Source organism: Rutidosis leptorrhynchoides, chromosome 2 (genome assembly GCF_046630445.1).
Source record: "Rutidosis leptorrhynchoides isolate AG116_Rl617_1_P2 chromosome 2, CSIRO_AGI_Rlap_v1, whole genome shotgun sequence".
Lineage (NCBI taxonomy): Eukaryota > Viridiplantae > Streptophyta > Magnoliopsida > Asterales > Asteraceae > Rutidosis > Rutidosis leptorrhynchoides.
This window is the reverse complement of record NC_092334.1, coordinates 106,916,040-106,932,409: the sequence shown is the minus strand read 5'-3', so window position 1 is coordinate 106,932,409 and position 16,370 is coordinate 106,916,040. Positions and strand designations below refer to the sequence as shown.

The following is a 16,370-nucleotide window of genomic DNA, read 5'->3' as shown; positions in this document are numbered from 1 at the left end:
AGAACAGCTCGCTGCTCTTTTTATATGTCCAGTATTTTTGTGCCATGCGATCGCATGGCTGTGTAGGGTATATCCCATGCGATCGCATGGGGTCCTGACTTTTTTTTTTATTTATAAAAACCTTTGACTAATAAAACAAAAATTAAATTAATTAAAATTTTGTTTCTTTCAAGAATAAGGGCATTTCGGTACGTCGACCTAGTTCGTGTCTCGACAAAATTTTAAAATTTGTCATTTTAAAGCGCTGTTTTAAAAGCAAAGATTTTTGGATTTTTTAATGTTTTTGGCATACTTTAAATCAATAAAATTAAAACAATGATAACAAAATTTATCGTCCCGCCCTTGGGTAAAGCAATTTCGGTTCAACGACCCAGTCTTCAACTCACGACGAATTTTATAAATCAATTTTTAACTTGATGAAGTAGAGTACATTTTTGTTTTTAAATTCACACCAAACTTAAATTTAAAATGCATAAAATTTCATATAAATATTATTAATATTTATATACATAAATTTTACAAACTTTCATTTAAAATATTATAATTATATAATAGTTTTAAAAATTTACAATAATAATTTAATATTTATATATTAATTTTAAAAACAAGGTAAAAGTAAAAATTAAAAATCTTTTTGGTCTTTTATCCCACTTTAATCAATCAAATATTATCAAAAATATACGCCCCTCTTTTGGGTAAAGTAATTTTGGCTATATTACCTAGTTTTACTCCTGACGAATTTTTGAAATATTTTGGATTGATTGATTAAAGATATTTATACCTTATGAATAAACGGTAAATTTCGCAGTGATGTAATAAATTTTTGAATGATATCAATAATTTCGGTTTCGCGTACCTAATTTTATTGAATATCAATTTAATACTTTATAGCGAACGATTCAGCGTTTATTATCAAAAGGTTAAAAGCAATAAATAAAAATAAATAAAAACTGTACATACTTAACTGTGACATAGAATTCTCAGTGACCTGCTTTAGCCGACTCATAGGAGAGTCGTGTGATTTGGTTTTCCATAGCTACATAAGCGTAACCTCGATTTTTCAATAACTTTTCTTCTAAACATATGAACGGTCCTTCTCTGCATAGAGTAACAAATTCGGTATTTGAATATATTTGATTGTTCGAATATTTACCTTCGTGTGACCATTTTCCGTATTTATGACATCTTTCAAGGTGTCATGCTCTTCTTTTTGTTGCGGATTTTGATTTTCCTTTACCAAAATGTGTTCTATGATGATCTTTCCTGAGTTCTTTTCTCACTTCGTCCATTTTGCCTCTTATGAATGATACCAGTTCACTCGGGAAGATGTTATTATTACGTTTAGTAATCAAAGCGTGTAGTAGTAGACCATGGTTCAGATCAAAGGAATTCTTCATCTCGTAAAACCTAAAAAAATAAAAATTTAGAATGGAGGGAGAAGACTAGTTCTTTAGGGTCTGCTAGGGAAAGACCATGCGGATTCCATTCTCGGAAACTACACGAGAACAGAATATCTAACTCTAACAGAAACACATATTACTCTTAAAAGATTCGAATCTTCCCACACTTAGTTAGCTGTGGTGTTGAAATTGTGATTAACTTCATCTTCAACTTCCATTGGATGATCTATGTAATGTTTAACTCTGTGACCATTAACTTTAAATTCAACCCCATTTGAATTTATTAATTCTACTGTTCCGTACAGGAAAACTCTTTTAACTATGAATGGTCCAGACTATCTTGATTTCAATTTTCCAGTAAATAGCTTGAATCGTGAATTGAAAAGAAGAACTCTGTCTCCTTCTTTAAATTCTTTTGAACTTCTGATTCTTTTATCATGCCATTTCTTCGTTCTTTCCTTATAGATTAACGAATTTTTATATGCATCATGTCTTAATTCTTCTATTTCGTTTAGTTGACTTAACCGTAAACGTCCGACTTCATGTAAATCAAGATTACATGTCTTCAAAGCCCAAAATGATTTGTGCTCAATTTCTACTGGAAGGTGACATGCTTTTTCGTAAACGAGTCTAAAAGGTGTGGTGCCAATTGGAGTTTTGTAGGCTGTTCTAAAAGCCCAGAGTGCATCCTCCAATTTCATGGACCATTCCTTCGAATTTGATCCTACGGTTTTCTCTAGAATACGTTTTAATGCTCGGTTGGTATTTTCAACTTGTCCACTTGTTTGTGGATGATAAGCAGTTGAGATTTTATGAGTTACTCCATATCTTTTGAGAACTTTCTCAAGTTGATTATTACAAAAATGAGTACCCCGGTCACTTATTAAAGCTTTCGTTGTTCCGAACCTAGCAAAAAGACATTTTAAGAAGTTGACTACAACTCGTGCATCATTAGTTGGGAGAGCTTGTGCTTCCGTCCATTTAGATACATAATCAATGGCAACAAGAATGTAGAGATTATTATGAGATTTTGGAAATGGACCCATAAAGTCAATACCCCAAACGTCAAATACTTCACATACTTGAATGACATTTTGTGGCATTTCATCACGTTGACTTATTTTTCCAGCCCTTTGACAAGCATCACAGGATTTACAAAGAATGTGTGCGTCTTTGAAAATTGTAGGCCAATAAAATCCAGCATCGTAGACTTTTCTTGCTGTAAGTTGAGGCCCATAATGCCCTCCTGTTGGTCCTGTGTGACAATGGTTTAAGATTTGACTAGCTTCATCTCCGAATACACATCGGCGTATTATTCCATCGGGACAACTTTTAAATAAATGTGGATCTTCCCAAAAATAGTGTTTTATATCACTAAAGAATTTCTTTCGTTTTTGGTACGACAACCCTTTTTCAAGGAATCTACATACTAAGTATTTTCATAGTCTGCAAACCATGAAATTTCATTATAATCGATCTTCAAAAGATATTCATCAGGAAATTTATCTTGTATGGCTGATTCATTTAAAACTTCTAATTCGGGATTTTCAAGACGAGAAAGATGATCAGCGGCGAGATTTTCTGCTCCCTCTTTGTCTCGGATTTCAATATCGAACTCTTGTAAGAGTAAGATCCAACGAATTAATCGTGATTTGACATCTTGTTTCGAAAATAGGTATCTAAGAGCAGAATGGTCACTATAGACCACCGTTTTTGCTAGAACGAGATATGAACGAAATTTGTCAAAAGCAAAGACAATAGCAAGGAGTTCTTTTTCAGTAGTTGTGTAATTCGTTTGTGCTCCTTGTAACGTCTTACTAGCGTAATAAATAGGTTGAAATCGTTTTTCAATCCTTTGTCCTAAAACGGCTCCCATTGCAAAATCACTTGCATCGCACATAAGTTCAAATGGTAGATTCCAATTTGAAGTTATCATGATCGGCGCATTAGTGAGTTTTCTTTAAGAATATTAAAAGATTTGATGCATTCATCTGAAAAGATGAATGTAGCATCCTTTTCAAGGAGTTTATTCATAGGAGTGGCAATTTTAGAAAAATCTTTTATGAAACGTCGGTAAAAACTGGCTTGCCCTAGAAAATTCCTAACTCCTCTAACATTGGTGGGATGTGGAAGTTTAGCAATTACATCTACTTTCGCTCTATCCACTTCAATTCCTTCCTTTGAAATTTTATGACCAAGAACGATGCCTTCTTTAACCATGAAATGACATTTCTCCCAATTAAGAACTAGATTTGATTGTTCGCATTTAATTAGCATTCGTTCAAGATTAACTAGACATGTTTCAAAAGTATCACCGAAGACTGAAAAGTCATCCATGAAAACTTCCATGCATTCTTCTATCATGTCATGAAAAATCGCCATCATACACCTTTGAAAGGTTGCAGGGGCGTTGTAAAGTCCAAATGGCATGCGTTTGTAAGCAAAAGTACCATAAGGGCACGTGAACGTGGTTTTTTCTTGGTCCTCGGGTGCTATTGGATTTTGAAAGTATCAGGAGAAACTGTCAAGAAAACAATAGTAACTGTTTTCAGCTAACCTTTCCAACATTTGATCAATGAAAGGTAAGGGAAAGTGATCTTTTCTGGTGGCGTCATTTAATTTTCTATAATCAATACAGACACGCCATCCTGTTACAGTCCTAGTAGAAATAAGCTCATTTTTTTCATTTGTGATGACAGTCATGCCACCCTTCTTAGGTACGCATTGTACTGGGCTTACCCATGGACTATCAGAGATTGGATAAATTAAACTTGCATCTAGCAGTTTAATAATTTTTTTATTAACAACATCTTGCATATTAGGATTTAGTCTTCATTGGCATTGCACATATGTTTTATGGCCTTCTTCCATAAGGATTTTATGTGTGCAATACGAAGAACTTATTCCTTTAATGTCATGAATCTTCCATGCAATAGCTGGTTTATGAGCTTTTAGCACAGAAATGAGTTGAGATATTTCATTTTCCTTAAGAGAAGATGATATTATTACAGGTAATTCAGATTCACCATGTAAATAAGCGTATTCCAAATGGTTTGGAAGTGGTTTAACTCTAATGTTGGTGGTTCTTCTATCGATGATTTGTATCGATATATGTCTTCCTCTTTTAGCATTTAAAGTTCTTCTGTTGTTGGTTCGTATTCATTAGCCATAAGTGTAGCTAACATTTTAGCTTCATCAATTGGTTCAGTTCCTTCTCCTAAAGAACATTCTCCTATTCCTTGTAATTCTGAAAATTCTTCTAACAATTCTGCATGTGAATCTATAGTTTGAATATAATAACATATATCATCTGCAGATTGCGGTTGTTGCATGGCTCTATCAACAGAAAAGGTAACACTCTCGTCCTCTATACTTAGGGTCAATTTCTTACCAAACACATCTATTATTGCTTTAGCCGTGTTTAAGAATGGTCTTCCTAATATTAGAGGAACTCGAGTATCTTCTTCCATGTCCAGAATAAAAAAATCTACTGGAAATACTAAAGTACCAACTTTAACTAGCATATTCTCCATTATCCCTATAGGATATTTTATTGATCGATCGGCTAGTTGTATGCTTATTCATGTTGGTTTCAATTCTCCGAGGTCTAGTTTAGCGTATAGTGAATACGGCATTAAATTTATACTAGCACCTAAATCTGCCAATGCTTCTATTGAACTAAGACTACCCAGAAAACATGGAATTGTGAAACTTCCTAGATCTGAGAGTTTTTCTGGTAGTTTATTCAATAGCACTACAGAACAATTAGCATTCATAGTAACAGCCGAGAGTTCTTCCATTTTCTTTCTATTTGTGATTAGATCTTTCAAGAATTTGGCATACCTAGGCATTCCTGAAATCACATCAATGAAAGGAAGATTTACATTTATTTGTTTAAACATATCCAAGAATTTGGATTGCTCGACTTCAAGTCTTTCTTTTCTCATTTAACACGGGTAAGGAAGTGGTGGTTGGTATGGTTTAACATAAGGTTTAGCCTTAACTGTGTTATCTTCATTAACCTTTTCAACTACCAGTTCTGTTTCCTTTTCTTGATCAGAATGTGGTTCTTGTGTAGTAGGTATAGAGTCCTCAGAATTTACAGGAATTTTAGGTGGTTTAAGTGTAATACCACTTCTTGTGGTAATGGCTTTAGCTGTTTCATTCCGAGGGTTAGCATTTGTATCGCTGGGTAGACTCCCCAGTTTTCTTTCACCTATCAACCTTGCTAGGTTACTTACTTCTTGTTCCAGATTTTAAATAGAAGCTTGTTGATTTCTAAATGCTTGAGCATTTTGTTCATTAGTTTGTTTCTGAGATGTGAAAAACTGCGTTTGAGATTCCACTAGCTTTGACATCATGTCTTCTAGATTTGTCTTTTATCATCGGTTTGTGGTGGTTTATTTGGAAAAATAGGTCTTTGCTGGTTGTAAGTATTATTAGATACTTGTTGATTGCTAGGACCTTGTTGGTCGTTGTATGAAACATTTCAGTTATAATTCTGATTGTAGTTTGGTCTTGGCGGTTGATAATTACTTTGATAATTATTTTCAGGCCTTTGGTTCATGTATGAAACATTTTCTCTTTGTTCCATTGTTTGTTCAATACTGAGACAATGTTTTGTCAAATGTGGTCCTCCACACTGCTCACAACTAATTTGTATTGCGTGAATATCTTTAGTCATATTTTCCATTCGTCTCTCGAAAGCATCTATCTTTGCGGAAATGGAATCAAAGTCATGGCTAGAATCGGCTCTAGCCGCTTTAGATGATCTAACGATGTCTTTTTCTTGATGCCACTCATGTGAGTGGGAAGCAGTGTTATCAATAATTTTGTAAGCTTCAGTTACGGTTTTCTTCATAATGGAACCACCAGCTGCTATGTCGATGTCTTTTCGTGTAGTAATGTCGCATCCTTGGTAGAATATTTGTACTATTTGATAAGTGTCTAAACCATGTTGCGGACATCCTCTTAACAACTTTCCAAATCTTGTCCATGCCTCATATAAAGTTTCATTTGGCTTCTGTGTGAACGTAACAATTTCTCCTTGAAGTCTTATGGCTTTAGATGCCGGAAAGAATTGTTTAATAAAATTTTCAACTAAGACATCCCATGTATCAATCGCCCCTTCAGGTAACGATTCTAACCAATATTTGGCTTCTCCATTTAAAGTCCAGGGAAATAACATGAGATATATCTGTTCATCCTCCACTTCTCGGATTTTAAATAGAGTACAGATCCTATTAAAGGTTCGAAGATGTCCGTTTGGATCTTCCTTCGGCGCACCACTAAATTGGCATTAATTAGTTACCATGTGTAGGATTTGTCCTTTAATTTCATAATCTGGTGCATTAATGTCTGGTTGAGTAATTGCATGACCCTGGCCAGTGCGTTTAGCTCTCATTCGGTCTTCCATACTTAGAGGTTCCAGATTTTTCATGATTGAAATTGTTGAATCTGAATCACTAGAGGATTCTGACTTAATGGTTTCTTCCTCGACAATCTCTGGATGAGTGATTTGTGGTTCAGGAGGAATGATTAATGGTTCAGGATCTCTGAATTGTCCCTGAATATCCTCCGGATTCTTAATTGTGAGGTTAGGTTCAAAAAATGGATTATCGGAAATTTAAATTGGAGTACTTGGTCGACTAGATGACGATTCTAAAGAAAAATCAACGGCGACAATGTTGGCTAGATGTCTTGATCGAGTTACAGGTGGTGAACGTATGAAAGGTGGTGAACGTTTTGCTCGGTGCACTCACTGAATATCCTATTAGTTATAAAGATAAAAATTATATAAGTTATCAAATTAATAGGCTTTTCTGATTTTGACCACGTTTCGAATAGCCAATAGATGCAGCAGGTAGCCAGGACCCTTTAAATCGGAAGCTCACAACTCGCCACTAACAAATCCAACTATTACTACGAATCAGAAAATTTTGGATGTCTATCAATTTAACCACTTAAAATAATTTTTTGTCGAAGTTTAAAGAAGATAAAGAAAATTCTATGTCCTAAAAACTAGAGCGTCGAGAAATAAGAAAGAAAAAGAGTGCGTTGAAAAACGTCAAAAAATAAAAGGTCGAAAAATAATAATAAGAAAGTAAAGCGTCGAAACTCAAAAGTCTAAAAACTAAATATTAAAATTTGCGTCTAAAGGTATTAAAGCTTAAAAGGAATTCTATATCCAAAACGGCAATAACTTAAAAAGTACTAAAATCTTAAAACGGCGTCGCAAAATTCTAAAGCACCTAAATCTTAGTTTAAAGAAAAAGCACTTAAGGAATTTTACGGCATAGCCTAAAGATCTAGAAATAAAAATAACTACGGCAAAAACTATATCTTAAAACTAGTTACGAACGATAAAAATACAAATTACGAATGAAAAGATACAAAATAAAAAAATAAAACTTAAAGTTATAAAAATATAATTTTTATAAATATATAATTTTTATATTATTATTTTATAAAAGTATTAATGTATATAATTAATAATAATATTAAAACATAAAATACAAATTAAAACTAAAATTAAAACTAAATAACAAAATATAAAACCCTAATTTAATTAATTAATTATAATTATAATTATTAAATCGTAACCCTAATTGGATCAGCTAAGGTACCAGACCTGTCACATCAACTCATGCAATCGCATGAGTTGAGTGTTATATTTCCACGCGGTCGCATGGTGTTGGATACCAGGCCTGAATGTTGGGCTTCTACAGTACCAGGCCCGAATTCTATTATATTTTTTTTTTCTGATTTATATTTATAGAAAGAAACTAATTTAAATACAACTTATAAAAAAATTACTTATTAGTTTTTTTTAAAAAAAAAACTTTTAACAAAAGTGATAAAAAAATATAAACTTTTTAAATACTTAAAAATATAGATATAAATATTTTTCTTTTTTTATGTTTTTATATTTTGTATTTTAAAACTTATATAAAATTATATTTTTACAAAAATACCTTAAAAACTAATTTTTTTTAATAGCGTTTCGCTTTCGGCGTTGTTGAAGTTCTCCGGCAGCGGCGCCAAAAATACTTGATGTTTTGCGAGATGTATACGAAATAGTTATATTTTTATTGCGAAATACTATTAAATATGATACAATTTTACACAAGTTATTTATTTATTTATAGAGTAGATATACCCAAACCTTGCTACAACACTATAGGCAGTGTACCTAATCGTAGAGTAGTATAGTTTTTAGTAAGTCCGGTTCATTCCGCAGGGAGCTAGCCAAGTTTAACGCTATATTTTTAAACTATATATATATATATATATATATATATATATATATATATATATATATATATATATATATATATATATATATATAAGTAGTATTATTATTATTATTATTATAAAAAGGGGTTTTTTTTACCGTTTAGTGACCGGTTTGTCGATTTTATGTCTTAAGTCACAATTAAAACCTAATGTAAAATATTAAATATACAAATGACTTAATTTAAAGCGTAAAGTAAATGACGATAAATAAAAATGCGATAATTAAAAGTACGAAAATTAAAAGTGCAATAAATAAAATGACAATAAATAAAAGTGCGATGAGATATAAAATAAAGGAATTATGCTTATTTAAACTTCTGTATTCATGATGTTCGACGTGTTGATTTTAGTTTATTACCATGGGTTAATTGTCCTTTGTCCTGGATTATTCGATATGTCCATCTGGTTTTTGTCCATAACAGTCCATCAGTCATAAATATAAAGTGCGAGTGTCCTCGTCAAATAATCCTTATACCCGAAGTCAAATATTTCAACTAATTGGGGACTTAAACTGTAATAAGGTTTAATACATTGTTAATGATTACACCAGGTTATCGAATGTATGCAATCCAAGGTTTTAATACTTTATTAACAATTACACCAAGTGTCCTTGTATGTAATCCACCCCTGTTTTAATGAGTCCATTGACTATTAATCCATTCCGTGTCCGGTTAAATGAACTATTAGTACTTATAAATATCCCGCCCATCGTGTCAGATCGAGTGTATATGATTATTTATAGATACGTCAAATTGTAAATCTCTATATTAAATTAACGAACTATCATTCAGTTAAACAAATATAAAGCCCATTAATAGCCCATAGTCCAATTTCCACAAGTGTCGGTCTTTTGTCCAAACCCCAATTATGGTACAAAGCCCAATAACCCCGTCTTTAATATTTAGTCCAACATTACGATTATTTCGATTTAAATAAGCATAATTATAACTTAGCTACGAGACATTAATTTAAAAAGGTTGAACATAACTTACAATGAGTATTAATAGCGTAGCGTTACATGGACAGAATTTCGACTTACAAACCTACAACATTCGCTACCATAACCTTATTATTATTAAACTTTAATATTAAAATTATAATTAAAATATAAATATAAATATATTGAAAGAGTAAGAGATTAGAAAAAGGTGTGTCTATTTCGTCCGAAAAACGCTTCAATTTATAGATGTGGCCAGCTACAGTGAACCATGCGATCGCATGGTTTTAAAGCCTCCAGGCCATGCGATAGCATGGCAGCCTTTTCCTGCTCACACATGATTCTAAAACGTGGGCTGCGCGTATTTATTTAATATATAATATAATATATATAATTTTATATAATTAATTATATATTATATTATATTCTTGTGCATTGTTGACTTGTAATTTTAGCTCCGTTATGTCGCGCGTTAATAGTTGGTTCATGTCCCGGTTCCGGATTTTCGAACGTCCTTGCGTACAATTTAATATCTTGTATTTTGCGTTTTGCGGCTCGTACTCTTGTAACTTTTAGACGTTTCTCATCAATAAATTGAACCTCTTGGATTGTACTTTGTATTTTTTTAGCGTTTTGGTCATTTGCTTCTTCAATTCGTCGAATCCGTCTTTTGTCTTCACCTTTTATTATTTAAATGAATATCATTTGTAAATAGAACAACTGCAACTAAAAGCTTGTCTTTCTTGAAGGATAATGCTATGAAATATGTGTTCGTTTTTAGCATTATCAAATACCATCTTGGCCTCTTGGGTTTTGCTAGTTGTTAATACTATTACTATTGACCTACAGGGGCATCTCCGATAGATGTGCATATTGTGCAACCGAATAGGGCCCTCAATTTTATAGGGGTCCAAAATTTTAAAACATAATAATGCATGTTTTGCATGCAGTAGCGTAATATTATTTAAATAAAAAAATTATTTGTAATTAGCTAATTTACATGTTAAGGGTTAAAGAGCAAACTGAGAACGATAATTTAGGGAATATTGAGAACGGTATCTTAGGCAATATTGACTATAAAGAGCCGACTGATATTTTTGCTTTTAAAAATGCTAAGAAAGATATTTTGCTTTAAGAATAGTTTAAATGTAATGAATTGACAATTATTGTGAAAAAAATATAATGTTACGCTTTGCTTGAAACTTCATTTGTACTGATAAATTTAGTAATATCTTATTATTATATGTATTAAATTTGTAATGTCTATAAGGAAGGAGTCTATTTTTATATCTCGAATACGGCTCTCAAAATCATTGAGACGGCCTTGTTGACCCGTATATGTTAGGTCACCTAACTTAGGTGACTTCACTTTGTATAAGGTGAGCAAAAATGTGAGCCTGAACCTAACCGATAGAGTCTCTTCAACAATTTTTGTCTATTCATCTGTCTGATCATCAAGTTGATAGGCACTTAAATAACCAAACCCAAGCCCCCATGTATATACACAGACAATTTGGTACAACTCGAATTCGGTTCCATTCGGTTTTATACCAAAAATACCGATACCAGAACCGGTATCGCTTTCTCAGTTAGGTTAGCTATTCGGCTTTCGACTTTGGTCAATTATATTTTCGGTATGGTTGGGTTTCCCTACCTATCTCACCCCAATTTTGTTTGAGCTAACATATGAGTTGTATCATATTTATACATAGTAATGTTAATGGAATATTACATAAACTACTACTAATATACCGTTGAATCTCTTAACAAGGTAATTTTATACCAGGTATGTTTTTTTTTTAATTTTCTTACTTAAGAAGGATATGGGTTTCGTACTTGCGTTTGTTTAAAAATATGACAACATAAGTTCATAAGTTATTATGTGACAAGCTACCTGAAAAATGCTTATTAGACTTGTCTGGAGTGCATAAAAAACCTAGTGGGCAATCACTGATGCAATATTACCTATTTGAACTTGTATACACAAGGATAGTAAAAGGCTAATGATAAATCCAACTTCAAAATTGACAAATCATCATCTTCATGCATTGATAAATTGTACAGTACAACCCATCAATGGTGGATCCATCAATTTAAATGTTGAATTTATCGACATCAGTAGTAATAACATGATCTTAATTACTACCAAACAAAAGGAAATCCACAGAGAAGGCAAGAGGTAACAATTAAGGATGATAAATTACACAAGCAGGAAAATCATCAATTCATTGTTTCAGATACAAAACAACAATTTTTATCTTTTTGCAATTTCATCTTCATCCACATGCATTTAGTTCCAAAATTACAGCATACTGTGGTAAAGTGATGTCATCCTTAACAGGCGGATCTTGTCTAGTTCTTTCCATTGCCAGGTTGAGTGGTGGTTGGAGTAGTGATAGGTTGAATTCTTACATATGGATTTCTGGTTAAAGTCTCCCCCTTCAACGCTGCAACGTACCTATCGTTTGTATCTTCCTTCCTCTGCAGTTCCCCAAGAAACTCTCCCAGTCGCTCTTTATTCACTTTTCCCATCAGCTGATTCACATTTACAGACAAACAACTTTTAGCTTGTAAATTAAAAATTGCAAGTAAATGAAAATCATATCAGACTATGCAAGTTGCAAAGCTGATTTTAGGTCATATAAATATAACTTGAAATTGTATGCTTGAAAATTATATGCAAATCGGTTAAAGATACTGCATATTTTGCTCACTCCTCAGGTAGAAGGCTTTTGCAGTTCAAGTCATTAGCCTAAGAGGTGTTAACACTATCCCTTAAAGTTTTGTTTTACGAAGAACAAATAGTCAGCTCTGCACTGAAAATGAATGGATGAAAAGAATATGCACAAGAAGTAAATGGTTAAGCAACAAAAAGTACAAAACCAAGAATTGGCTCTCTATTAGTTCCATGTTTCGACAAAGATCTGGACTTATTGATTATCTAGAGACATTAGAATATTGAACCTTCCTGTCCGAGCAAAATATACAGTATCGCAAATGTCTACTTAATTTTGGCATTCGTGCCAATAGTCTGACTTACTTTACAATACAATACAATAACAAAACCCAATACCAAGGGGGAGGTGAGATGTAGACAATCCTTCCCCTATCCGAGAATATAGACAAGTCATTTCTCCACCCAGAGTGAAAAACACTCTCAAAAGTAGAGAAAGTCATCCCTCTCTCTATTCGACGGATAGAGAGATTGCTTCCGAGTGGACCTCCGGCCTTAAAAAAAAATAATTAAAAATAAAATTGAGACGCCATGTAAAATAAAATTTCCATGGCTTTTAAATCCTGTCTGATATTTACTTTAGGCTCTAAGAGTCAGTCAAGTCGCCAATAAATCGACGCTTGCTGTCGACTCAATAACCAGAGCCAAATCTGACTTACTTTACATTCATATATATAATGTAGGGTTAAGTGTTTCCCTACAACATACCATAGCAATATTCGAAAGTTCAATACATACCATTGCATCGTTTACTGTATGATAGATACAACAGATATTCCTAGAAAAATTCAACCATATATTATATTATCATTGTCAATTTGATGAAGAAGGAGTACAATATGTCAAGTAAAATGAAAAAGCCTGATCACAGGTACTACTATATACCTTATATATATATATATATATATATATATATATATATATATATATATATATATATATATATATATATATATCTCCCAGTATATATAATTTATAATTTGGCAGATCCTGTTGCCCTAATTTGACATTTTCGGTTTCATTTTGTATGTTGATGATTTTGCTAGCTGCCATTTGTTAGCAGCATAGGCGGAGCCACATGTTGTATGATGGTGTCAATTGACACCAATGAAGTTTTTGTAAGCATGTAATTTTATAATAGTAGATATAGTTGAAGTTATGAAATGTTATAACTTGTCCCCATCCTATTTGGTAAAAACCCATTACAAGATACGGACTACGGAGTAATATATACTGCAATCTTATAGAGCTGGAAATGGATTGTAAATCAAGTATTTAAAAACACAGCCCATATCGTTTAATAATATCTTGCCCAACTATTTAATAGTGTAATATTTAACCAAACATGTTTAATCATGTTAATCTAACATTAATAAAAAAAATTGTAATGACGACCCAGAGATTATCGTTAACACACTTTAACAATTTGTATAATTTATTAGTCGCTACTATAAAACATATGTAACCCGCTTTTTATAACATGTTTAAACATGTTAACGATGTCGGTAGCAAAATCTTTTCATTTGATAAATCTAGTTTATCATTAATTGTTTATTTTATTTATTTGTAAATTTCAAATTTCAAATCATAGATCATAGATATTGATTATTTTATAGATGCAATTACAAAGCGTTTTCAACGACATAAATATTGTAAATGACATTTGTTTTGAACGATAACTATATTGTTTTATATATTTATCGAATCATACTTTGACAATTAAATCTTTATGACTTGATACATTATGATATAATTTTATGACACCATCCATCCGAAATCCTGGCTTCGCCACTGGTTAGGAGAATCAGTTTCTACACAATTAAACAAAATCTGATACAGATTGGGACAAGGCAACAACTACAATTGATTGATTGAATAGTAAATTAAAAAAACCCTAAAAGTTGAAAGCAACTCTATAAATTGGGCGTCGACAAACAATAACCTAAATTAAATGCACGGATCATGATTGATCATCAATATATCATCAAATATGTGATATTAGTTCAAGAGAGAATATGTGTACTGACAAGGGTATCGGGTCGGGCGTTGCGACGGAGTTCGGATTCGAGGTGTTGATTGCTTGAATTAGTGGCTTGCATCACATAATATCCAACGACACATGGAACAACAACACAGACAGATGCAAAACAGAAGAAAAATGGCTTTGAATCTCTCGTTTGTCTTACTATCCATCGCCATGTTGAGCTTTTTTCCATCAAAAATGACATTTCTCCGGTCAGGTGGTTGTTCGTGGTAGTCGGTGACGGTTGTCGTTGTTAAACGTTACAGTGATATAGTAATGTTTATTGGGCCGTGCTACGTGACTATTTTCTACCAGCCTGTTAGGCCCAATCAGTCCGGTTTTGATCTTCAATCTCCATGGTGTTTTTTTTTTTTTTTTTTTTTTTTTTTTTTGTGTGTGTGTGTGTGTGTGTGTGTGTGAAAAAAACCAATAACGTTTATTACGAAAAGAATTCAAAACAAAGCTGAAATCAAACATACAAAGGAGAGCATCAGCAAATGAATAAACAATTTAAACAATACCGACCAACATCAGAACAAAATGAATAGAACGAACATACTAATGACTAGTGACGAATCCATAATTAAAATCTAATAAGGTCTCAAAAAAATATTTCAATTCTAGCGTGTGTTTGGCGCAGAAGCTTATGGAAGCTTGAGCTTATGATTTTAATAAGCTTCAAGTAATAAGCTTTGTTTGGTAGACATAAAAAGTAGAGCTTATGAAAATCATAAGCTCTAGAAAAATAAGCTACGGGTGTGTTTGGACGAAAGTAGCTGGAGCTGGAGCTTATAGCTGGAGCTTATAGCTGGAGCTAGAGCTTATGAGCTGGAGTTTATTATTTTTTATAAATGTTTGGTAAACTAGCTGGAGCTTATTTTTCAGTTCACAAGCTCTACTTTTTTTCATAAGCTACTACAAGTAGCTTATTTTTTCAGAGCTTATGATTTTCATAAGCTCTACTTTTTTGTCTACCAAACAAAGCTTATGACTTGAAGCTTATTAAAATCATAAGCTCAAGCTCCCATAAGCTTCCATAAGCTCCAATAAGCTACGCGTCAGCTTATGAAAAAAAGTAGAGCTTATGAATTGAAAAATAAGTTCCATCTAATTTACCAAACACTTACAGAAAATAATAAGCTCTAGCTACTAGCTTCAAAAATAAGCTCCAGCTCCAGTTCTAGTCCACAAGCTCCAGCTCCAGTTCTAGTCCACAAGCTCCAGCTAGTTTCATCCAAACACACCCCTAATTATATTTGAAGGGTATTTAGTAGTCGTTTACCTCCAAAAACCATAAAATTTCAAATATGAAGTCATATACTTAAATTTAGCGGTGTCTTATAAGATTTAACGAATATATTCTATTAAAAATTTAAAGTAGTGGGATCATATGACTCACACCACAACACATAGGATCACCCGTCCTAACGAGGTTAACTATGGAGCCAACAAAAATAAGCCACACGATCAACTAAACCACGACAACCAACTAGAGGACCACGTGAACTCCACCGCCCCCCAAAAAAAAAGAAAAAAAAAACCGCCACGAACAACGACATTTCAGAATCTTTTTTACCACTAAGATAAAGATAATAATCAAAGGGGATAAAGTGTTATCCATTTATTTATTTATTTATTTATTTGTTATATCAGAGTTTTGTAATAATAGAAATATAAAATTAAATATGTACCTGAATTCTTCATATATACGGAGTATATGGAAACAATTTTCTAGCCCATCCAAGTTATTATTTTGCTTGTATAACAAACTTAATTAAAAACTCACAAAATTGAAAAATAATGCAAATACTCTTGAATTTGAAAAAACCAAAATAATATAAATAATGCTAGTTAAGAATAACAACAACAACAAAACTCAATACCACATAAGTGGTAGGGAGGAGAGATGTAGACATTATTCCCCTATCCGAGAATAAAGACAAGTCATTTCTCCACCCAGAGTGAAAACACTCTCAAAAA

At 32.6% G+C, this 16,370-nt stretch overlaps 1 protein-coding gene and 1 non-coding gene across 2 annotated transcripts; one reads left to right on the top strand and one right to left on the bottom strand.

The window, feature by feature from the left end:
* The first annotated feature begins 6,349 nt into the window (after positions 1-6,349).
* On the top strand, positions 6,350-6,456 carry LOC139895083 (small nucleolar RNA R71). The gene has a single exon (XR_011775551.1). It is a non-coding gene; the product is annotated as a small nucleolar RNA R71 (small nucleolar RNA).
* Positions 6,457-11,845: 5,389 nt separating this feature from the next.
* Positions 11,846-14,627, bottom strand: LOC139891276 (uncharacterized). The gene is made up of 2 exons (XM_071874227.1): positions 14,395-14,627; positions 11,846-12,168 (listed from the first exon to the last, which is right to left on the bottom strand). Exons 1-2 carry the CDS (start codon positions 14,593-14,595, stop codon positions 11,986-11,988), a joined length of 384 nt encoding a protein of 127 aa, XP_071730328.1. The 5' UTR covers positions 14,596-14,627; the 3' UTR covers positions 11,846-11,985.
* Between the last annotated feature and the right edge of the window lie 1,743 nt (positions 14,628-16,370).